At 44.1% G+C, this 23,728-nt stretch overlaps 3 protein-coding genes across 3 annotated transcripts in view; 1 reads left to right on the top strand and 2 right to left on the bottom strand.

Moving 5' to 3' along the window:
- LOC117961873 (probable palmitoyltransferase ZDHHC14) overlaps positions 1-3,638 on the bottom strand; it is a 16,289-nt gene extending 12,651 nt beyond the window's left edge. The window contains exons 1-3 of the mRNA XM_034900838.1: positions 2,824-3,638; positions 1,908-2,068; positions 1,203-1,346 (exon numbers count right to left, since the gene is read on the bottom strand). Coding sequence (XP_034756729.1) covers positions 1,203-1,346; positions 1,908-2,068; positions 2,824-3,107 — 589 coding nt within the window. The 5' untranslated portion in view covers positions 3,108-3,638. The remainder of the gene's footprint in view (positions 1-1,202; positions 1,347-1,907; positions 2,069-2,823) is intronic.
- A 2,385-nt stretch (positions 3,639-6,023) lies between these two features.
- Positions 6,024-9,891, top strand: tmem242 (transmembrane protein 242). Its single transcript, XM_034900738.1, has 5 exons — positions 6,024-6,164; positions 7,297-7,397; positions 8,546-8,683; positions 8,768-8,877; positions 9,253-9,891. The coding sequence occupies exons 1-5, from the start codon at positions 6,077-6,079 to the stop codon at positions 9,347-9,349; spliced, it is 534 nt and encodes a 177-aa protein (XP_034756629.1). The 5' UTR covers positions 6,024-6,076; the 3' UTR covers positions 9,350-9,891.
- A 527-nt stretch (positions 9,892-10,418) lies between these two features.
- Positions 10,419-23,728, bottom strand: part of arid1b (AT rich interactive domain 1B (SWI1-like)) — a 25,288-nt gene continuing 11,978 nt past the window's right edge. The window contains exons 11-23 of the mRNA XM_034900294.1: positions 21,969-22,067; positions 21,210-21,419; positions 19,279-19,498; positions 18,525-18,642; positions 17,817-17,995; positions 16,451-16,595; positions 16,159-16,275; positions 15,995-16,076; positions 14,875-15,571; positions 14,395-14,525; positions 13,272-13,815; positions 12,529-12,778; positions 10,419-11,996 (exon numbers count right to left, since the gene is read on the bottom strand). Of these exons, the coding sequence (XP_034756185.1) occupies positions 11,252-11,996; positions 12,529-12,778; positions 13,272-13,815; positions 14,395-14,525; positions 14,875-15,571; positions 15,995-16,076; positions 16,159-16,275; positions 16,451-16,595; positions 17,817-17,995; positions 18,525-18,642; positions 19,279-19,498; positions 21,210-21,419; positions 21,969-22,067 (3,537 nt within the window). The 3' untranslated portion in view covers positions 10,419-11,251. The remainder of the gene's footprint in view (positions 11,997-12,528; positions 12,779-13,271; positions 13,816-14,394; positions 14,526-14,874; positions 15,572-15,994; positions 16,077-16,158; positions 16,276-16,450; positions 16,596-17,816; positions 17,996-18,524; positions 18,643-19,278; positions 19,499-21,209; positions 21,420-21,968; positions 22,068-23,728) is intronic.

The raw sequence follows: 23,728 nt of genomic DNA, 5'->3' as shown, positions 1-23,728 counted from the left end.
TTACTGTCTACAGTGGTAAAACTAGTGAAACACACTGTGAAAACAACAACTCTGTGAGTATTATCATCAAAATCTAGAAAACACGACCAGGGCCTGAAGTTAACTGCTTTGACCACCTGCCACAGACACCTTAACAGACGCTTTATTTTCCTCATTAAGGAGAAAAACAGGAGTTGCTGTGTCACTATGATCCTGTCCTATTCATGGTAGCGTGCTCACGTCGTCATCACGTGCTGTAGCAGGGGGGGCCCACCTTGATAATCCAGCATAAAGGCATCATGTCCTATCCTGATAAAGTACTTATTGGACTTTAACTTATCATTGCACCTACAATAATGGAGCTGTCCTCAATTTAGGTCGTCCTGTACATCTCATCTGTCCTGTAGCCTACATCTGTACATCTTGTACGTCCTGTACATCTGTACATTTTGTACGTCCTGTACATCTCATCTGTCCTGTAGCCTACATCTGTATATCTTGTACGTCCTGTACATCTGTACATCTTGTACGTCCTGTACATCTGTACATCTTGTACGTCCTGTACATCTGTACATCTTGTACGTCCTGTACATCTGTACATCTTGTACGTCTGTACGTCTGTACATCTGTCCTGTACATCTCATCTGCGGTTTTCCCTGCATCCACCGTGTGTGATTGTGTGTTTTTGTGTGTTTGTGTGTGTGTGTGTGTGAGTGTGTGTTTGTGTGTGTGTGCATGGGCCAGTCGCTGGGGGAATGGAGCAGCAGCCTACACACTAGTACTAGCACATCCTGAGATGTTCGTCTGCTTGTCGACTGTGATTGTCGCGAGTGATGAAAATGCGTCTGGGGGCCCCGGCTGTCAATCAATGTCTTCCAGTGATGCCGGCCCCTGATTGGTCCGGGCCCGTTAGTATCCCTGCTTACCGATAACGCGTCTAAATCACTCAATTCCTATTGGCTACCTCCCATTGTGGCGGGTAGATTAACAGTGTTACCCGCCAGTTGCAAAACTCACCTGTATTTGGCAGGCGGTCGGGTGTTAATCTCCGGCCCTGAGTACAACTGTTCTTTCTTCCATGAAATATTAAGATTTTTTCGTGTGAAATTTCTTGAAATTTTACAACACAATTCTCAAAATACGCTGACTTTTGTCCTGAAAGTTTACGACTATTCTCTGATGTGAGGATTGTGTAGTGTGTAGTGTAGGTCTGTGAGACCGACCGACACAGTTGTCGCAGAGGCTGCAGTGTGACGCCCGCGGCGGCCGGAAGATCTTGCAGGTGAAGCAGTATTTCAGTTTGACCGTCTGTCCGTTGATCACGACTTCTCTGGTGCGCGGCGGCGGCCGGGAGCAGCCGGACGACTCTGGACACAAAAAACATAAAATACACAAAGACACGAGGGTGAGCCCTGGGGAACTCCACACATCTCTGTATCACACACACGCACACACACACGCACACACACACACACACACACACACACACAGACAGACAGACAGACACACAGACACACACAGACACACACACACACACACACACACACATGTATTTAGTACTTTGGGAACACTTTCTTCAGTTTCTTCAGCAGTCGCTCCACAGAGAGAAATATATAAAAATAAATATATAAAAATAATAATAGTTCCCAGAAATAGATCAGAGAGATTTGACAGTAACGTCCAGTCTATGAAACGACATAACACTCACGCACGCACAGACACCCACACACGCCAGCACGCACACACACACACACACACACATGCATGCATGCATGCACGCACAGACACACACACACACACACACAAGCAGGTACAAAACTACCACAAAGATGCAATAGACTAAAAAAAGATTCTCTGAGACTCTTTCAGTGGGAAGACTTTTCTAGTTTCGGAAAGTCCAGAGTTCATGCGTGTGTTCCCATGGTTACCGATTTGCCTCTCCAGGTCGGCGGCCTCGTCCTGGGTGGCGCGGGGCAGGACGCCGGGGTCGGTGAAGCTGGCCCTGAACAGCATCCCCATCACGAAGACGAAGAGGACGCCGCCTACCGCCGGGATGGCCGGGGACAGGTTGGACGCCAGGAAGGGACAGCTGAGGACAGATCAAAAACAAACGGCAGGTCTCAGCCAATCACAGGACGTCTCTGGGTTTCCAGGACACAAAGAAATCACAGGCCTACACACTTTATAACTGTTAGCCTACCAGATGAAATTAACTTTATTTAAAAGTTAAACTTGTATTTTATTTTAATCTTTAGTTTCATATTCATTTTGCTTTGATGTTAAAGTTGAACTCTGAGATTTCTAACTTGCTTTTTTTAGGCAAAATACTTTTTTTTTTTTTTTAATTGTTTACTTTAGTTTTACTTGTTTTGTTATTTGAGGGAGGTACATTTGGTTGTCGTCATAATTAATACGGTTATAATGCTGCATAATCGGCCCTAACTGAAGAATGTAAATGTTAAATAAGGACTGAGCACACATCAAATACTGTGTGTGTGTTATGTACACACACACACACAGACAGACACACACACACGCACACACACTCACACACACACACACACACAGACAGACCGACAGACAGAAAAACACACAAACACAGATCGCAAAAACATGTTGGAGAACCCCCCTCCCCCCGAAAAAAATGACAACAATGTCAAAAAGCGACAACAACTTTGGATTTAAAACAAACAATATTGTCAAAAAAACAAACAAAAAACATGTTGACAATAGCGGCAAAAATTTGGGGAAAAGCTACAATAAAAACATTGAAAACGCAAACTTTGGAAAAAGCCCAGTTTTGATTATGTAATTTACGTAATTTACGCCTCTGGTTCCACTCACTCGAAGGCGAAGAAGAGGCCGCAGGTGAGCAGGATGAGGACCAGGGTCAGGTAGAACACCCCGGTCTGTCTCGCCATCATGATCCTCCCGTCGCAGTAGAACCGGTTCCTCCCCGGGAACAGCTGCCACTTCCTGCGGGGGGACCGGCTCCTCTGGCCGGGGCGGCACGGCTCTGTCCCCGCGCACGAGCCGCCGCCGCTGCTGTGCGCGGTGCAGATCTGGTTGTACTGGCCCGGATGATGCTGTTGGTGCTGGTCCAGAGCCGCGTGGTGCATCTGAGACATGTGTCCTCACAGGTGAGCGGACACACACACACACATACAGGTAAATACCGACAGGAATGTCCAAAAGATATCAAAGCTGTACAGGCGCGCGCTGCCGGAGCGTGCAGCCTCTCCAAACGTTCAGACGGGGTCTAAATAAATCCTCATGTCGGGTTATTGTGTCTAGAGCGTTTTAATCCAAAGTATTCCGCTTTTATTTTGTAGTAGGCTATTTCCTAAACAAACGCACGCCCGCGGTGTCCAAAAAAACCCACAGAACATAAACACCCCCGCCTCGTGCCCATGCAGCGTCCCCCCTCACATAACGCACCGTTTTTATCCCGGGTTATAAAAGGATCCGGTTCCAAACGGGAGAGCTGGACCGGGTGTTAGCCGGGTCCGGATCAGGAGACAGCGGCGGTGGCTCGGGAGGTTACGGTCTGAGTCGGTGGGCAAGAGGAGGAAGACGTGAAGAGCATCCCGATCCTCCGCAGACCTGCTGGAGCTCCGAGTCCCGGGCTGCACAGATCCTCTAGTGACAGGATGGACCACTCTGCCGAGACAAAAATATAAAACTAAATACTTAAAGTATCGACTAAATACTCGCTTAACCCTCGTGGTGTCCTCCCGGCTAAAATAATTTTTGACATCTTTTCCACCGTTTTTTTCAAAAGCCTTTTGTTTTAGTTTTTGGTGCTTTTTCTAGTCATGTAGCTTGTTGTTGTTGTTTTTTTAAACATTGTTGTCACTTATACGTTTTCAAGGCTTCGATCCCCCCATGGCCACCAGTAGATACACACAAGGAAATATCAAATTTTATTAGTAGTTTAACAGTTATTCTTGTAATTCATGGTAGAGAAAATCAAATATCATGATATTTTTGACCAAATACCTCGATATCAATACCGCAACGATGTTGTAGTGTTGACTATTGGACAAAATATTTACACAATGAGATCTTTGTTTTAGATTATTTTTGGGGCATTTTAGTGGTTTATTCAACAGGACAGCTGAAGAAATGAAAGGGGAGAGGGGGGGGGGGGTGACATGCAGCAGAGGGTCAAAGGTCGGAGTCGAACCCTGGGCCATGCCGAGGAGCACATGGGCACCCCCTCCACCTACTGAACTATTGGGGAAGCCCGCACACAATGAGATTTTTGATAAATAATCATCAGTAATATTGATATAATGACTAAGTAGGCAAAGGCAAATAATAGAACAGTTACAGCAGTCTGGTAAATTCAGGAAATGACATCACTTTACCGTAATGCAGCCTTTAAAACCAGGAAGAGACAACACTTATGCAATATACAAAATATCCAAAATCTAAGATGCTATCTAGTCTCATATCACAATATCATTATATTACCCAGTTCTAGCTATAATATTATATAAAATACCTACAATTCAATAAACGTAGTGAATTCATCTGTAATTCGACTTGTGAAGAGTGTTTTACGGAACCATGCACATGGTTTTGGGGCAATTTAAATAAAAGAAGCCCATCCCATAATGTCTAACCTATCTCAACCACGATCTGGTGATGGTGCAGTGGATATGACACATGCCTTAGGTGTGAGACCTGAGTTCGATTCCCATTGCGAGACATCCACCAATGTGTCCCTGAGCAAGGCACTTAACCCCTATTTTGCTGCAGTGCGACCTCTGACAGAAACAGCAACTGTAAGTCACTTTGGATAAATGACATGTAATGTACTAGAGAAAGAGAGATAAAGAGAAAAACTAATAGAGAAAAACCACACTACCCACAATCCTAAGCAACGTCTCTGATCGTGAGTCGTGGGGGAGGTCAGGCAGGTTCTGGAGAGACTTGGTCCAGCGGTATCTATCGGGCTTCGCCATTGTAGAAAGCTAACCGGAGACCTGTATCCCCACTCAGAGATGTTCCTCTGGTCTTTAATGGTTGCGTGACATAATTATAAGTTATACTGTTTATTATTGACGAAGGCCTATTTCAGAGATGTTTGTTTACACCAGTCACTCAGACACCAAGGTTTGGGAATACAGGGTCAAGGTTGGAAAACTGGGGCTGGTGAAGGTTGGTTAGCACTAACCTTCATTCTGGACTAGGTCACACATCAGAATCAGAAAAGGTTTTATTGCCACAATAAGTTACACTTCTGTGGGATTTGTCTTTGTGAGAGGCACATACACTACCGCTCAAAGGTTTGGGGTCACTCACAAATTTCCATTTCACTCCATTATAGACAGGATAGCAGCTGATCTGGCTGATCTTTAATGCAATATCTACATTTCCCCATTATCAGCAACCATTCATCCAATGTTCCAAAGGCACATTTTGTTTACTAATCTGATATTATTTTAAAAAACTAACTAAGAAAACATTAAACAACCCTTTTGCAATTATGTAAGCACATAATGTAATCTGGAAACTGCTGCCCTGGTAAAAAAAAACAAGGCAACTGATCTCTGCTGGGATTCTGTCTGTAATGGAGTCCAATGCAAATTTGTGAGTGACCCCAAACTTTTGACCGGTAGTGTATATAAACAAGCATATGCTGTAGTTTAAACATTAATATGCATTATTATGTTTGACTGCTTTTTTCATAGATAAATAAAGTCTTAAACTTCTAGTTACTTAAAAAGATTAAGATTTTACACACAAAACACATCATCTGATTTTATCGAATTGCAAACTGGAATAGTTATAAGAAACGGAGTGAGACCTCTTGATTGTTTTCCCCCCAGAGAGACAGACTTCTACAACAATAGACGATCTTTGGTTCAAGGGTCCGTCTCCATCCTCCATCTCCGAGAAACAGTAAACAATTGTGAAAATAAAACGGACGCAGTATTTGTTACATAAGTCAAAAAAACTTAAATCTTACTTTTGTACAATTTGGTTACGCTTAAAAATCCATATTTGATTAAAATACAAACACGCCGTTCATAGGTTCCTAGCTGGCTTGTTTCCATCCGGTCACTTTCGGCAGACGGACTGAAGCAACATGACAACTGCAGCTAATGAAAACATGACTGTGGATGTGGGAGAAGGAGCAGAGATTGACAATGAGGCCAAACTGCAGATATTAAAAGGCAAGATCACAGTTAGCCGGTTAGCTTGTAGCTCACAGTAACTGTTACTGGTTTCATATTCTGCGTTTTGTTGCGATAACTTAGCGTTTTTCTGTCTAAGGTCGAAGCAATGTCGACCTATTCCACACCAAACTCCACTTAAAATCAGGTATTTTTAAGTTTCCTTAGTTTTTAAAAGACCGGAACAACCTGAAAATACTTCATATGAATTCGTAGCGTTCTCCGGCACAGTTGCGTCCGTTTTCCACCCTTAGAATAAGAGCAACCAGACCAAATTCAAAACCTCCAAGGTTAAAGGTTTCAAAGGTTATCAATAATTCTACATAAGTCACAAAATATAATTAAAGATTGTTCCTGTAACTTTAAGTCCTTATGTTTAATTCGGCTGCATTTAATCCCTAAAACTCTCCGTCCTATTCCGCTAGAATACGTTGTGTTGCTAGCGCACTGGTCTCCTGTTTTGTGAGTAAGGGATCTTCTGGAAAGCCTGTTAAACTCTCAGGTGTTATAATGGAGTTTGGCCTGTTGTGGTAGTGGCGTACAACATGAAATGGTTTCATTTGATGTCATATTCTAAAGGTTATTTCTAGTTTTAGTCCTGCACAGACGCTGAGAGACGGACTCCATTTAAAATCCGTATGATTTAATGTTTCCGTGATTGTAGAGCTCTCGCTTTGAGCCCTGAAATATATATTGTGATTGTTTAATGAAACATTTAGTTTGTTCAGTTCGGCGTAACTTAACAAGCTGTTTTATTTAAACTCACCTGTGCTTTGATTTAACTCTCTTAAGTAATATTTTCTCAAATTACCCTTTTTGGCGAATTATATCAATGCCAAAAGTTAAGTTAGTGTCTCATTTAAAGCAGAGTCCTGTAGTTTGACATGTGTTGTTGTTGTTGTAACAATACAATGGTTGTCTTGTTTTTTTGTAAGAGTAAAGTTTCTTTTAAAATTGCTAAAATGTAAATGGAGTTTGGTCTTGGGAGCATCTGAATGAAGCAGAGGGGTACAGATGTTTAAGTAGGAGGTCATATTTAATTATGTGCAATTTATTTCCCCCCCTCTTACGTAAGATTGTAGTTCTGAAACCTGTAAGATTGTAGTTCTGAAACCTGACTTCCTGTGTGCAGGGGCGGCCTTCCTGACCACGGTGGCGTCTGCAGGGATGCTGGCAGGGTTCGGCTCCACGCTGGCGCTCGCCAAGAAGAAGAGCCCGGGCTGGTTTAGTAAGGTAAACCTGTCCCAACTGTGTGTGGACAATATGATTAGTGTAGCTTTTAGCGGTGACACACAGATCAAAGAGCAGATTAAAAAAAACTTAGAAATAAGCATAAAAAGAAAGAAATCGCTCTCCTTGTCACTGTCATAACACAATCAAATATCGTGATACAAACCAAACCCTGGAATTGGTGTATCGTTACAGCACTAGTTACATTACAGCTGTTAGTTGTTTAATACCAACAACATGGGAAATAACACACACACACATTGAGATTTTTCATAAAAAGTGATCAACAATCTTTGACATTGGTCCGGTATTAAGTGAGAATTAAGCTACAACTCAACGTTAAATCGTCAGTTAGCTTCCACCTAAATTTCTGTTGTTGCCGCTGACTCAGATTATTATTCTAAGTGTCTGACAACATTATGAAAGGATCCCTACAGAGATAGACCTTTTAGTTAAAGATTAAGATAATTTTAGTTTAACTTGAAACAGCCTTGAAAACACCATCACCAAACCCACCAGACTCCATGTAAATAATCACTACTTTTATCATCGTCAAACACACGTCATTTAAAGTAAATAAACTCTTAATTTACCCATTTACATGTGGAGATATGCTGCTCTATACACGCTAAAAGTCCTGATTATTTACATGGAGTCTGGTGGAGATATGCTGCTCTATACACACTAAAAGTATTGATTATTTACATGGAGTCTGGTGGAGATATGCTGCTCTATACACACTAAAAGTCCTGATTATTTACATGGAGTCTGGTGGAGATATGCTGCTCTATACACACTAAAAGTCCTGATTATATACATGGAGTCTGGTGGAGATATGCTGCTCTATACACTCTAAAAGTAGTGATTATTTACATGGAGTCTGGTGGAGATATGCTGCTCTATACACACTAAAAGTAGTGATTATTTACATGGAGTCTGGTGGGTTTGGTGGTGTTGATTTCGGGGCGTTTCTTCTAACTTAATACTGGAGCGTTTTTAAAGATTGTTGTTTCCATCAGTTACTCAGACACAAACCCGGGGGGAAAATAGGGCCCAGGTTGAACAGAACAAAGGTAATTTACAAAATAGAAACTCTCAATGCAATAAAATATAATTACACTGTGGTTCCTGACTTTGTTGTTCCTCGGCAGGGTGTAACGGCGACGGCGGCGGCCCCGGAGAGCGGCGCGTCTCTGGCCCTCAGAGCGCTGGGTTGGGGCTCTCTGTACGCCTGGTGTGGAGTCGGCCTGCTCAGCGTCACAGTGTGGAAAGTCCTCGGCGTTCACAGCGTACGTATCCACGGTTACTCATAGATACTAACACGTCTCTCCCGTTCAAGAAGAGAACACTCCTTAACTTTCTATCTTCTTCAGTTGTCAGAGTTCAGACAGAAGATGCAGTCTTTCTTCCCGTCCATCCCCAAAACCTCAGACGCTGCAGCTGGATCCCAAGATCTGGATTGGGACTCTGTCTTCAAGTCTAAGTGATCTGCAGCTGGAGTCCAACATCTGGACTGGGACTGTCTTCAAGTATAAATGGTTTGCAGCTGGAGTCCAACATCTGGCCTGGGACTGTCTTCAAGTCTAAATGATCTGCAGCTGGAGTCTAACATCTGGCCTGGGACGGTCTTCAATTCTAAATGATCTGCAGCTGGAGTCTAACATCTGGCCTGGGACGGTCTTCAAGTATAAATGGTTTGCAGCTGGAGTCCAACATCTGGCCTGGGACTGTCTTCAAGTCTAAATGATCTGCAGCTGGAGTCCAACATCTGGCCTGGGACTGTCTTCAAGTCTAAATGATCTGCAGCTGGAGTCTAACATCTGGCCTGGGACGGTCTTCAATTCTAAATGATCTGCAGCTGGCGTCCAACATCTGGACTGGGACTGTCTTCAATTCTAAATGATCTGCAGCTGGAGTCCAACATCTGGCCTGGGACTGTCTTTAAGTTTAAATGATCTGCAGCCCAACATCTGGACAGGGACTGGATGCAGCTGTCCTTGAAAAAGAGCCACAAAGATGAATTGATTAGTTGTCAACTGTTAAAATAATCTACTATTCTGATAATCCATTAATCAGTTTGAGTCATATTTTTATGATAAACGTGATGTCAGCTTGATACATGTGCATGTCTTCTAGTCTCTTCTCTCCTCTGGGACAGTAAACTGAATATATTTGAGTTGTGGACAAAACAAGACATTTGAGGACGTCATCTTGGGAAAACACTGACTCACATTTTAGAGTCTAAACAACTCATCCATTCATCCAGCAAGTAATCGGTAGTTGCAGCACAAGAGCCTCCAAGTCAAAGTGCACGTGTTGTGTATATTTGTAAAGATGTCTGTTTCTCTAGTACATTGAGTTGGTTTGTTTATTTATTTTATCCTGGAAGAAGTGAAATCACCAAACCTACCAGACTCTAGTATATATTCAGGACTTTAAGCGTGTACAGAGCAGTATATCTCCACCAGACTCCATGTCAATAATCACTACTTTCCGCGTGTATAGAGCAGTATATGTCCGCATGTAAATGGGTGAATTAAGAGTTTATTTCCTCCACACCAGAGTGGTGATTGGTGGAACAGTGGAAAGATGAACCAAGACGGCTTTTAGTAGTTTTATTTAGTTTCTGTCCGCTTTAAATAAAGTGTGTTTTACGACGATAAAGTAGTGAATATTTACATGGAGTCTGGTGGGTTTGGTGAAGGTGATTTCGAGGCTGTTTCATGTTAAAATAAAAGCTCTATCTCTGTAGGGATCCTTTCATAATGTTGTCAGACACTTAAAATAATAATCTGAGTTTGTCTGCAGCAACAACAGCTGAAAATAAAAAGATTTGTGCCGTAATGTTGCTTTTTGTTTTATACAATTGGAAGAAAGCATCGTTTAGGAACCGGTATCAAAGTCCCGGTGTTGGTAACGGTATTGAAAAGAAAAAAGAAAGAAAGAGAAGCGTGTTTCCTGCAGACTTTAAAGGTCCATGGTACATGGTGCTTTACACAATTAATAAACTCAGTCAGAGCTGCGTTCAGTGTTCAACCAGAGTTCACGTACGTTTATTAAACATCTGTGATTTTAAACAGGATACTCGGGATGATAGATTTTCTTTTCCTTCCCCCCCCCCATCTTTTGACATTTTGTTACAACAGTTTCTGAAGTGGTGTCAGTTAAGAGTACAGATAACCGCACACAGAGTCTCTCAAATCAAACGCACCTTCCACCAAAACACACCCTGAAACCAAGCGGGTGTTCCCCTTAAATACAGAGAACAGAGTCTTCGCCTGCTGGAAAGAGAGGAACTAAACGTTCAGCTACGTACATCACCAGGGCTCAAATGTACATCTCTATGTCTATTTACAGATGCATGATGGGAGATTTGTAGAGGACATAAAAATTTCTTATAAAACAAAATTGGTGTTCCATACTGTTGGGGGCTAAATACTGATGGACGCTCTGCAGGTGGTCAAATTATTCACATTAAAACGTACATATTGCACAGAAAACAAAGTACGTGACTGAACATCAGTGTTTCCACTGTTGTGAGAATAAAAAGACGCCTATTTACAACACGTGTCATCGTTTAAATAACTCTGACCCCCCCAGGAAACTGAAAGAAATGAAGATAGGAAGAAGCCGAGACTTTGACCTTCACACTTTGGTTAAAACTGAACAAAAACACTAAAGAATTAAAAAATTAAAAATACATTAAATAGTTTCATCGTCTGTATTAAAATTACTTAAAAATCCCAAATAAACATTCCTGCGGATGGAGCCGATATATTTATATTCTCTCTATATTCATTTGTAAGTAAAAACATTTGTGTTCTTTAAATAAAAATAGAATCAGAGCCATGTTCGTGTCACGAGCGGCCGATTTTAAAGAGTACTTCGCACATGACGGCCGTCACAGACGCGTCGAGCGCGGCCGACAGCGAGACGTCCAGCAGCCGGCTCTCGTGCAGCACGAACTGCGTCCGGTTGTCCTCCGCCCTTGCCATGGCCAGCAGTGCCCGGGCGGCGCGACACATCATGTTGACGCTCGGTGGCTCGCCGGCATGCGAGCTCTGATGGAACTGCGCCGCGGCCACAGCGTCCTCCAGGAAGCCGATCAGAGTACCCACACTGCCTTTCTGCAGCACGACGGCACGTGCCGCCGCAGCGTCGCCCTGCGCCAGGTTGGACAGCAGGGCGACGGCCATCTCCCGACACACCTGGCTGCGCCGCTCGCCGACGAGGCGCAGCAGCGCGGCGTAGAGCGTCTGCTGCCGGCTGAAGGGCAGCGTGGCGAGCAGCAGGTCCACGTTGCCGTCCTGGATGCTCAGCTTGCAGAGGCACTCCAGCGCCAGTCTGTGCGGCGACAGCGCCGAGGCAGAGAGCGGGTCGTGCGCGGCGGCCGCTGGGCACACCATCCAGTGCAGCAGCCCGTCCAGCAGCGGCAGGCAGATGCTCTCCGGGTACAGCGACAGGTCCAGCTGGCCCGCCATGTTGGCCAGCGTCACCAGTGTGTTCTCACGTAGCGCGGCCAGGCAGTCCCAGCGCCACTCGTCCCTGCTGCACGCCAGCCCCGCTTCCTCCACCTGCTGGACACCTGGCGCCGTGCGTTTCCTGCAGAGTCATTACAGGAAACTAAAAACCAAGAACTAACACTTAAATAAGCAGTAAAGAGTATTATGTGAACTAAGAACTAAATAAAGCTTAACCTAGAAACTAAACTGAAATTATATATTCATGTTAAAAAGCTAAAAATATATGAAAAGCTAAAAATATTAAAAAAAAACTAAAAATATATAAAAACTAAAAATATATAAAAACTAAATATAAGTATAAATATTTAAAAACTAAAAATATAAGTATAAATATTTAAAATCTAAAAAATAAAAAAAATGAAAAATATATAAAACTAAATATTTAGAAACTTAAAATAATTAAAAATGAAAAATATATAAAACTAAATATTTAGAAACTAAAAATAATTAAAAATGAAAAAATTATAAAAACTTTTAATATTTAAAAACTAAAAAATCTTTAAAAATGAAAAATATATTAAAAAAAATTCTTAAAACTAGCACACACTCAGATTAGAATAAAATTGAGTATTCACAACTAAAATTTAAAAAAAAAGTAAAACGTTGCTAACCTGGGTGTGTGTTGATGGTGCAGCAGCACCAGCCGGCCGAGGATCAGCACCAGGCCGGCGTGGCGTGACAACTCGGCGTCGTTGCCGGGGACGAAGGAGAGGCTGCGCACGATGTTGGAGACACACAGGCAGCGTCTGGCCAGAGAGTCCTGCCACCACTCAGCCGTGGACAGAGGAGCCTCGTCCCAGCAGCGAGGCTCGTCCTCCAGTTCGCTGAGCGGGCTGGGACGCCCCCCCTCCCACAGGTAGCCTGGAGGACACAGAGACACAGTTACTACTGAAGGTCTCTGGGAGACACTACAGGTTTTATGTCCAAGTGACGGCAAAACAAGTTGCAAAAAAGCATTTGATAAGCCCCTCAGGGTCTACTGCTCGGGGAGAACCCTGCTGTGAAAAAACGGCATAGTGGGCGCCCGGATAGCTATACATTTAGTTTTTGTTGGTTTTCTTGCCTGTCCGGAAGTGTATATGTTCTTATACTTAGACTTATTTCCCACCTTAGTTTTTCCTTTGTTGGTTACTGACAACATGCACCTCACATCCTCCATTTCATCCATACACCCTCATTCACTACTGATACTGACAATCACACCCCATCTTTCTGTTGTTTGCAATATGATTTAATAAATGTTACGCCATTGTTGTTAAGTTGCTGTGTATCTCTTTTGTTGTGGCCTGTGAGCCGGTTGTAACACGTTCAAAATATAAACTTGACTAACCAAACTCTTCCTCCAGGTTTTTACCTTTTTGTATTTCAGGTGTTGTCTCCTCGTCTTCTTCCCCTCCCCTCTCGTCTCCTCTCCCCCTCTCCACGGCGATGGTGTCTCCCGTCTGGATGTGAGCAGTGGAGTCTCCTCCCCCGGCTTTCCAGTGCAGAAGGCCGCTGATGAAGCCGTTTGATTGGCTCAGCTCGGCCCAGCGCCTTTCCAGCTCCTCCCACTCTCCTCCCTCCTCCTCCACCAAGATTGGCAGCTTGTCAAACTTGCTGGCCTGTTGGGGGCGGGGCTCCAGCTGCACTTCCTGTTTTACAACAGCTCCCTCTTTGTCAATGTCGGCTGCAGCTGGGAGCGTTCTCTCCTCCGTCTTTGGTGTCTTTTGAGCCTCGGCTGTTTGTCCGTGAGATGGCGTCTCCTTCACTTCCTCCTCCTTTTCCTTGGGGGGGTCAGGCAGCGGTCCCAGCAGCGTCCTCTGGCCCTCGGCTCCCACCTCGTACTCTACCAGGATGCCGAAGATGTCGATGAGGCAGCGGCGGAAAAACTCCACGATCAACTCCAGGAAACCAGGAAGCTGCAGGACGACAGGGAAGAGCATAGGAGGATTACGAAAACATACTATAAACAAATTTTAACATCTTGTTTGCTATAAAATTCATCCAACCAGCTGTTGAAGATGGGTTAACACTTTGATAAACATAAAAAACAATAGACCCAACATCTGGTAAAGTCATAAACTTGAAGCCAAAGCATTAATTTGAGTTCCACCAGCCTGCCTAGAAATAGTGATAGGTGTAAACCAAGCCCTGGGTATCCTGCTCTGCCTCTGAGAAAATATAAGCTATGAGGTCATAAGGGGAAAGGTTACCTCCCCTTTCTCTACTTGTCCCGCCCAGAAGATTTGGCCCCCCCCATGAGAGAGAGTGGCAGTGGCAGTTGGTCAAGGCTACATTTATTAAATGATAGTGCCATTTATTTTTGAACAGACAATAAAGCATCGGATGATTTATGACCTGTTGATCAGGACAGAGGCTTAGCGATGCTAACCATGCTAACGCTGGCAACATTAAAACAGATCTCAACTGGTTTCTGGCTGTGTTTTCATCTTAAAGTTAAGTTTTAAAGGAAAAATGTTCAGATGTTATGTTCCAACCTGTGAGAGCCTGAAGGAGCCCACGGTGCTGTCGTCGTACAGCAGGATGTTGATGGCGTCCAGAGCCCAGGTGCTCTCCGCTAATAGGCCGGATTTCAGTGACATCATCACCCGCCACGCCTCCGGGGTTCCTGATTGGATGAGTTCAAACACAAGAGAATCTGAGGCTAAAGTTACACGCTACGTTTTGGTTTAAAAAGGAATTACGTCTGCTTTGTTTCCCCCTCTCATTCCCCCTGCTCTGGCCTTTAAGTTTTTATAATAAAAAAAATGTATCGGCTCCAACCCTTCTAACATTTCAGACACAGATATGATAATAGTGTTCTAAAAAGATGTAAAATTGCATTTATTTTTATTGAAAAACTTCACATTGTTTTGTTGAAGAAGCCCAAAATCCCTCGCCACATACGTCGCCTACGTCATCCACAAAAACACTGGATCTGATGTTGGTTTGTTATCAGTGTGTGTGTGTTTCCGTACCTGTGTCCTTGGCGGTGAGCCGGCGTCGTGGCTTCAGTTTGGGGACGGTGGCCTCCACAGACCCGGGGGGGAAGCTGACCTCCCCGTGGATGATGGGGGGGCCCTGAGGGGCTGAGGGCCCCGGCTTTTTCATGGAGGGCAGGTAGGGAGCGCTGTTGGGGGACAGGGAGCCGGGCGGGGGGCGGGGGAACGAGGAAGGGCTGTGAGAGCGGCTCACATGGTTTTGGGCGGTGGGCAGGGCCTGGAAGGAGGAGGGGGGCTGTCTGGAAGGCAGGGGGGACATGGAGCGGGAGGCGGAGTGGGGGTACGGGGTCTGGCATTGGCTGGGATGCCCGGGGGGCCACTGGCTGTCCTGCGGTGCCCGGCCCTCCTGCTCATCTCCTCGGCTGACATTGGGGTACGCCGGCCCCTGGCCCTGCCGGCTGTATGCGTAGTCAGTCCTGGGGGGCCACGTGTTGGGCTGCGGCCCCTCCCCGGGGCCCATCGTGCCCTGCTGCCGCTCCCGGGTGTATGGATATGGGTACTGACCCTGCACCGGCCGCTGCTCGGAGCCCAAGTAGCCCCCCCCACTGTCGCTGCCTCCACCGTACGGACCGAACATGTCAGGTTGCTGGGAGCCAAACTGCTGCGCCGCAAACACCTCACCCTCATGCCGCTTCGCAGGGGGATAAATGCCCTCCATCGCACGCTTGTATCCCTGCAGATGAAATAATACAAAATCTGTTTAATTTCTCATCGGAGATGTTGTCTACAAAGCCATAAACGGGCAAGATTCAAGTCTGTGTGCAGACTTCCGAACAGAAACATCTTCACATTACTCTAGGTTAGCATCACTGCAATTAGCATTGCTTTATTCGAACAAGCCTGTATGAAGAAGTTCTTTCAAGCACAAAACGTGGCCATTTAACAGCTTGTTCCAACTGAAATTATGCCTGTTGACAGGTATTTCTGTGTTCTTTAATGAGTTGTGGGTCCGTCCTATAAGGCTGTCCCGCTAAGACTCACAGCTCATTAAAAAACACGAAGGTACCTGTCAACAGGCTTAACTTCTGTTGGAACAAGCCGTTGAACGGCCACGTTTCATTATTCAGCTTCTGTAAAGTAAGGAGTGAACTTTCACCTGCTGCGGAGGGTGCAGGGGCTGATGGGAACTGTAGGCCATGCCGTGAGGATACTGCTTCCCATAACCGTCATGTCCATGTCTGAAGGGAGCAGATTTTATTTACTAGACATGTTCAGACAAAATGTAAAGCTCCACCTGAAACATAGTGTCTGTAGTCTCACCTCTGCTGCGTGTATCTGTTGGCCGGGTACATGCCAGCCTCACCTCCAGATGGAGCCATGCTGCTCTGACCTCCAGGGGGCGCCAAACCCCCATCCGGCCCCAGGACATGGTCCGGCCTGCGGCAGAAGAAAACTTCAGACACTATATCTGCATACATACACTCCTGTAAGTTATCATATCAGACATAAATATCTATGGGGCATTTACAGAATGGCGGTAAACGCTGTGGGGAACGCAGCGCAGACTCGCCCGGTGTAAAACAACAGTAAGGCTGTCTGACTGGTATCTTACCTCCGCTCGTATCCGGGGCCGTAGGGGTACTGGGGCCTGGGGTCCATCCCTGTAAGAGGCCCAGAGGACGGCCCGTGGGGGTACCCGTCCTGCATGGCACCACTGGGCATCTGACCCGGACCAAAGGCCTCGCCGGGCCCCGGGCCTGAAGAGGATCAGGTGAGGACACAGTGCTTTATTTGGTGAAATCAATCGTAAACAAAAGCCTCCAATGATGCAGTTTAACTTTTTTTATGCTTGTTCTCAACTAAAATGTTACTTTTAATCAGAGGTGTAGAGCTATTTCTTTAAGTATGGGAATGCACATAACGGTTAACTTCATATTTCAAAGGATTACAGTCAGATGTAAACGGGTGGATGTTTTACCGCCTTATCAGTTATAGACGGAGAACCAATCATTTAACTCAATTTGCTGCTCAAACGCGGCCTCCAGCAACTACCAGAAACTTTTAAGGTGAATAATTTTCTTGCATGTTAATCAATCCATGAACTGTGTCAACTTGACAACCTTGACCATTTAATTAATTTTCATTGTCTCTCTTGCATGACGTAAGCTTTGGTGATTATTGTATGTTAGCACTTAAAAAAAAGAAGAAAAAAAAGAATTTTAATTGAATTATGTAAACTGAAACTGACAGAAACAAGTGGCAGAGCGTTGTTGTGGTGTGCTTTGGTGGCACTTCATCCTTCCTTCTTCCAGAGCCTGAAACTCACAGCAGGGCGTCATCATTCACAGATTTCTGTTTAAAAGGACTACAGGGTGGAAAACTGTTTTGAAAAAGTGTTTTGATAATTGATTGATTCTTTAGGTCCGTGCCATGCATAAAAAGTGCCCAACTCTCATGGATTTATAAACATACACCCCCCATAATCCAGTTTTTGACATTTTTGTTACTTTTTTGGACATTATTTTCAACTTTTTTTGTCACCTTTCTATAATAAAATTTCCAGAAGTTTTTGATGCTTCTCAAGGAGATTTTGTTGCTTGATTTGAGTTATTTTCTACAATGTTTTTGTTGCTTCTCACAATCCATGCAGACATGTCCCGGGACCTCCTAAGATAGTTGCTGATCTCAACCCGCTGCTCACAATGTTAACTCAAAAATTATGCTTTTGTTTATAAGACACCTGTTGCAATGTTCAAAAGTTTCAGAAAATGTAACGGTAATTTTTTACAGATCGTTCTTACACAGAGTATCACGTCTTCTCTCCTGAGATTCAAAAATAAAATAAATTTCCTTTCTTAACGGACAAAATTATCAACATTTTCAAGTTCAGCTAGCTGACATAATCAGGATTTCTGCAGGTTTTACCAACCCTGATTTTAAACAAAGTCTTTTGTTTTCCTATCACCGTGGATACTCACCTTTCCTGGGCCCTCCGTAGGGGTCTTTGTTGGCATTGTACTGCATCCTCATTGAGGGGTCTGTGGGGCCCCCTCCCTGCTGGTAGGGGGCGTTGCGGAGTCCCGGGCCTCGCTTGTTATGGAAGGCTGGATCGCTGCCTTCAGAGAACGGGTCCAGGACGCTCACGCCGGCCATGTTCCTGAGAGGAAAACCACAGCAAAGGGTGAGGCCGGATGATAAAAACTTTACCACAACACAACATGCATGGAGCTGAACTAGTTTGAGTGAGTTTTTGAGACAAAACGTAGAAAAAAGCAACAAAAGCGTATTTATTTTACCGAAATAAGGCTAGTAAGTCATAAGGATTACATCGTATAAAATAAACAAAAATGTAAATTAAAAAAACAAAGTTGTCAAAAAACATCCCAAAAATGTCGTAGAAAAAACAAAACAAAACCAATAGTCAAAGGAATCCTTTGTTTGGACCTCCTTATAGCTCAATAAAAAGGAGAATTTACAAATACCATTACATGTTTTGGTGATTTAGACTGATTTCCCCGTACCTGTTTGCAGTCTGTGGGCCCATGTGGCTGTGCGGGGTGGAGGGCTGGGGGCCCATGTGGCTGTGCGTGGTGGAGGGCTGGGGGCCCATGTGGCTGTGCGTGGTGGAGGGCTGGGGGCCCATGTGGCTGTGCGGGGTGGAGGGCTGGGGTCCCATGTGAATGTGCGGGGTGGAGGGCTGGGGGCCCATGTGGCTGTGCGGGGTGGAGGCAGGGGTCGGGGGCTTCAGGTTTCCAGGGGCCTCTGACGGAGTTATGTTGGGGCCCTGCAGGGAGCCCGAGTTGGCTGCAGAGATACAGACCAGACAGAAAACCTGCTGAGAACAAGGGCTACGTGTCATCATGTAACGTCACACCGAAAACAAGACACGGGCCAGAGAGAGACGGATTGGATCTTTCAGTACCAGCAGCTTCCTGGGAACCAGCAGAGGACATAACTGTAAGGTTATTCTGCTTTACAAAGGTAGAGAGCAGTAGCAGATATGAGGTTTACAATATTATTTATGTAACTTCTTAGCCCACACATGTCAAACTCAAGGCCCGCCAGCCAGATCTGGCCCCCGTATTCATTTTGATACACGATAACGTTTGCCCCAATTTCCTTTAGTCACTTACACACAAAAAAATACTTGACATCTTCACTGCCAAATGTTCACTCTACTCTGCTCACTCTCTCTCGTCCGCTCAAACTGCATCTTTCATCACTTTCTCTCTCTCTTCAGCACTGTCCCGGCGACACGGAAGATGAGCTGGCGCAAATATCCAAAACTTCTAATGAAAACTGTCACTGATTCGCAGTCAGTGTGAATAGTATGCATGCAAAATATTCGCCGCTGATAATTTCGCATATTCACGTCACTTATTAATCATTTCCCCCGGTGTGTAACAACCTTTAAGGTGTTAAAGAGAACTGGTTTCTTACCTGGGGAAGGGGGCTGGATCTTGGCCTGCAGTGTCGGAGGTTTCTTGGTGTCTCTGGCGCAGCCCGGTGCCTCAGGCGGAGGCTCCTCCCCTCGCTCTACCTTACACTCGTAGGCGAACAGGTACTGGATGTACTGCTTCTTCAGAGAGCTGGCCGAGCTGCTGGACGTCCCCACGCTCAACAGAGACGACAACTCTCTCCACTTCTTATTCTTATTCACCTAAAGGAAGAATCAGAAAAACATTTATTGCCATTTGAGTAGCACTTACTAGGGATTTTCTTTGGTTTAGTGCATACATATAAACATATTTAAACATGAATAGGAAATAAACAATAAACAAATAACACAGTGTTATGCAAAGTTCAGGATATATAAAACAAAAAATTGTTCAGTGACAATTTATTTCTGAATTCTATCCCATCCAAGCATGAGGAGCAATGGAAAGCTATTTATATAGCTGTGATATTAGAAGTATAAGAAGACAAATATGTGGGGCTAAAACAAAAGAACATGTTTATCAAAAGAGACTAAAAAAAGAAAAAGTTGAGAAAGAACCAGCGGACGAAGAAGTACTGAGATCCTTTATTACTGCAGTAAAAATACTGCAGTAAATATGTTACTTCAGTAGAAATGTGTAAGTCTCATCAGAAAAATGTAGTAAAAGTATAAAAAGTAAAGAACTCTCCTCCCATTTGAGAAAGTGTAAAGGACCCAAACAGTTACGTGTTTAATGGTCTCATCCTCTCAACTTGTAAACCGTTATATTAGGTTGTACGATTCAGAAAATATTACAATTGAACTCAACTTTGATTTTTGATTCAAAAACGATTCTTGATTAAAAAATAACAATTCACAGTATGTAATGTTCATGTGGATTTATTTGTTATTGTATCATCCTGATATGATTTGTGTGTATGTTGTGTGTGCTGTCTGTAAGCTACTGGGACCTTGAATCTACGCTTGGGGATCAATAAACCATCCATCCATCCATCAATCCCTCCATCCATCATATGATTGCTGTAGACATACAATTCAAAAAATAAAAAAATAAATGATTTAATTGGTAGAGCTTGAATCGCGGTTTGAATACGAATCAATTTCTTTTCACACCTTTACGTAATACTGTTGGCTAGTTTCATTTATAATCAAACATATGATTTTATACACTACATGTGTTTTGTGTGCAGGAATCTTAACCTGTAAATTAACTAGTAACTAAAGCTGTCAGATGAATGTGGAGTAAAACATACAATATTTCTCTCTGAAAGGTAGCGGAGTAGTACAAAGCCCCTAAGGGAACATGAGCAACCAAAAACTTGTGTGAGCACATGAAAGCCGTAGGCCTATTTTAATGTAACCCGGGCCATACTGGAGACAGTGACAGCTAGAGAAGGACTACGGTACAGGAGTTAGTTGCATTACATTTCAATCTAGGTCCTCATTATAAGTACTTTGCTGCTTCGCTTGCAAGTGGTTACCATTATATTGTTTTGACACAACATTTAAAACAGATTTTAAAGCCTTGTCCTCTGTTCAAGTGCAAAGGATACAGCGATTCGGGCAATTACTTTCATTTAGAGAACAGCTACAAACATCTTGCCAACTCAAGGATTTGGTGGATGTACACAAAAAGGAAGAAGAGAATGGAATTAAACATAATTAAGAGGATGTTCAATTAATTATACGAGAACCGAACTTGCATGTGCGCACATGAAAGTTTCACATGAGCACATGAAACTAAACTTTTTGAAACTAGACGTTTTTTGCTCATGTCTCCTTAAGGGCTCTGTGGAGTAGAAGTAAAAAGTGGCATGAGAAAAAAAGTAAAGTAAAAGTACCTAAACATTTGGAGTGAAGTACAGTGCTGGACTAAATGTACTTAGTTATATTCCAGACAGGAAAAACAAATCAAAACAAAGAGCTGCGTTACCATGGCGAGGCCTCCGATCTCTCGGACAGCCAGGTAGAGCCTGCAGAGGTCCAGAGGTTTCCTCCCCACGGCAGGCAGGTTTGGGACAGGCGTCCCCCGCTCCTCCATGAAGGACAGGAAGCGGTCGACCCACAGCTTCCTCTCCGGCTCGCCGCCCATCTCGTACAGACGGGTGATCTTCTCGTTGGTCATGGTGGCCACGTTCTGCTTCTGTAGAGACCGAGACATGATGCACACCCCCGTCAGGTTTAAGTATCAGAGCAGAGAACAACAAAGCATTTGTTGTGTCTCTCGTTGCTTTCTCTCTCTCTCTCCTTTGAAAAAAAATCTGCCTTCAAGTGCGGTCAGTAACGTCATGATCTATTAACTATCTGACAGAAAACAGTAACTGTTAAATATAAAGTCTACTTGTACTTTGTAGGAGGGTTTAAGAACGCTCTATGGTGTTTTCAGACCCAAATATCAACTTTCAGGCAGCGCTGTAACCGTTGACTTCAAGGCACCTAACCTTAACCCTAACACTTGCCTAATCCTAGTGCCTCCTAGGCAGCGCTGCCTGGAAGGCAACGTTGGGGGCTTGAAACACCGAACATCTTAAAGGACACAACAGAGAGTCACAAATAAGGGCTGTTTCATTGACAATCCCCCACACAACTCTGCAGAAAATCAATAAATAAAAGTGGCATGATTTGACTTTTACACTCCATAGAAATCTGAAACATAAATAGAAAGACAAAGTTTGTGCTTTGTGGCACTTACGGAACTGGTTGTCGTCTTAGCCCAGGCGGAGCTGCTGATGCTATCAGCGTCTTCCCCGGGACACAAGGACAGACCAGCGGTGCTGGGGGACACAGGGGGCTGGGGGACACAAACACACAATGGAGCAAAAGGTTAGCAGACAACAGGAAGCAAAGATTTACAAAACAAAAAGACAGAAGAATTGCTTCATCAGCATTTAGCAGCTGTGAGCAGGTGGACGGGACAACAACAAGTTAAAAACAAATCCCACGTCTAAATAAGTATAAGGAAATCTCAAACAAAGTCTCTTCATCCATCCATCGATCAACCCTCCCATCCATCCACCCATCCCCATCTACCCATCCATCCACCTATCGATTCATCCATCCATCCACCCATCCCCATCTACCCATCCATCCACCTATCGATTCATCCATCCATCCATCCACCCATCCCCATCTACCCATCCATCCATCTATTCATCCATCTACCCATCCATCCACCCATCCATCCACCCATCGATTCATCCATCCATCCACCCATCCATCCACCCATCGATTCATCCATCCAGCCACCCATCCCCATCTACCCATCCATCCACCTATCTATTCCTCCATCCATCCACCCACCCCTCTACCCATCCGCCTACCCATCCATCCATCTATTTATCTACCCCTCCTTCTCTCTATCCTGGGTTATTAAAAACAATATGGCAGGACTTTGAGAACCAAACTGAGAATCTAGACTTACTAATGGGAGAAAACTTTAAAGTTTCCTCGCAGTTGTCTCACATCTAATCTGAAGTCTCTCTCACAGCCAACATTAAATTAAAGAAAAGACAAGCCTAACTGCTGGAGCGTCAAAATGTGAGCAGACTGCTTCTAAACAAAACATTAGCAGCAACATGGTCTGCAGAAACTGGAAGACGAGTTGCTGTAACTCTCTGTAATCAGCGCCGACTCCTCGCTGTCGGATAACGAGGAAGGAGAAGTCGCTTTCAAACCTCTGTGAGCGAGGACCCACACAAAACAACACAAAATGTGGCTCAGGGTGGCAGGAACTGGATATTTTTGGAGTTTTCATTTACACTTTCCAAACCTGCCAGAAGAAATAACGACTTTGTGCTGCTGCTGCAAACAAACTCATCAGTACTGCCTGGAACAAACACTGCACTGTAAGAGTTTTCTGCAACGAAAGTCTGACAGATTTTGTTTTCTGATTGTCAGATTGGGGGAGGACGTTTCTGTTGCCTAGAAACTAAAAAAGCAACAAAGACATTGAAATAAGAAACCAAAACGTTGAAAAACAACAACAAAAACCAAGAAAAAAAGCGAGAAGCAAGTTAAAAGAAACTTAAAACTTAGGGAAAAAAGTTGAGAAAAACTGACATTTTTGGGGGGAAAAACAAAAAAAAGCAACAACGGCTGTTTTTCAACACCACTTAAAAATACAAATGTAGTAAAGCAGGGTAGCTTTATTTGTATGGAACATCTCAAAGTGCTTTCCAAAAAAAATAAAAATAAAAGTTACAGTGCAGTATAAGAACTTAAACATTAAACAAAATCAACAACCATTTAAAGAAAGGCAACATCAAAACGAAAGGTCTTCAGCCTTGATTTAAAGAGCTGAGAGTAGCATTGGATCTGCAGTTTTTTTGGGAGTTTGTTCCAGATATGAGGAGCATAGAAACTGAACGCTGCTTTCCCCTGTTTAGTTCTGACTCTGGGGACAGAAAGCAGACCTGTCCCAGATGACCTGAGAGGTCTGGGTGGTTCATAGTG

The sequence above is a fragment of the Etheostoma cragini genome, chromosome 18, assembly GCF_013103735.1.
Source record: "Etheostoma cragini isolate CJK2018 chromosome 18, CSU_Ecrag_1.0, whole genome shotgun sequence".
NCBI lineage: Eukaryota > Metazoa > Chordata > Actinopteri > Perciformes > Percidae > Etheostoma > Etheostoma cragini.
Note: the sequence above shows the minus strand (reverse complement) of the source record. Positions and strands in the feature narration are given on the sequence as shown.

What these genes read in the sequence shown, in the direction of transcription:
- tmem242 (XM_034900738.1), top strand. Translation starts at nt 6,077, where the DNA reads ATGACAACTGCAGCTAATGAAAACATGACTGTGGATGTGGGAGAAGGA. An exon ending in AAGTCCTCGGCGTTCACAGC is followed by an intron (nt 8,684 to 8,767) that starts GTACGTATCCAC and finishes TATCTTCTTCAG; the next exon opens with TTGTCAGAGTTCAGACAGAA. An exon ending in GACTCTGTCTTCAAGTCTAA is followed by an intron (nt 8,878 to 9,252) that starts GTGATCTGCAGC and finishes AATGATCTGCAG; the next exon opens with CTGGCGTCCAACATCTGGAC.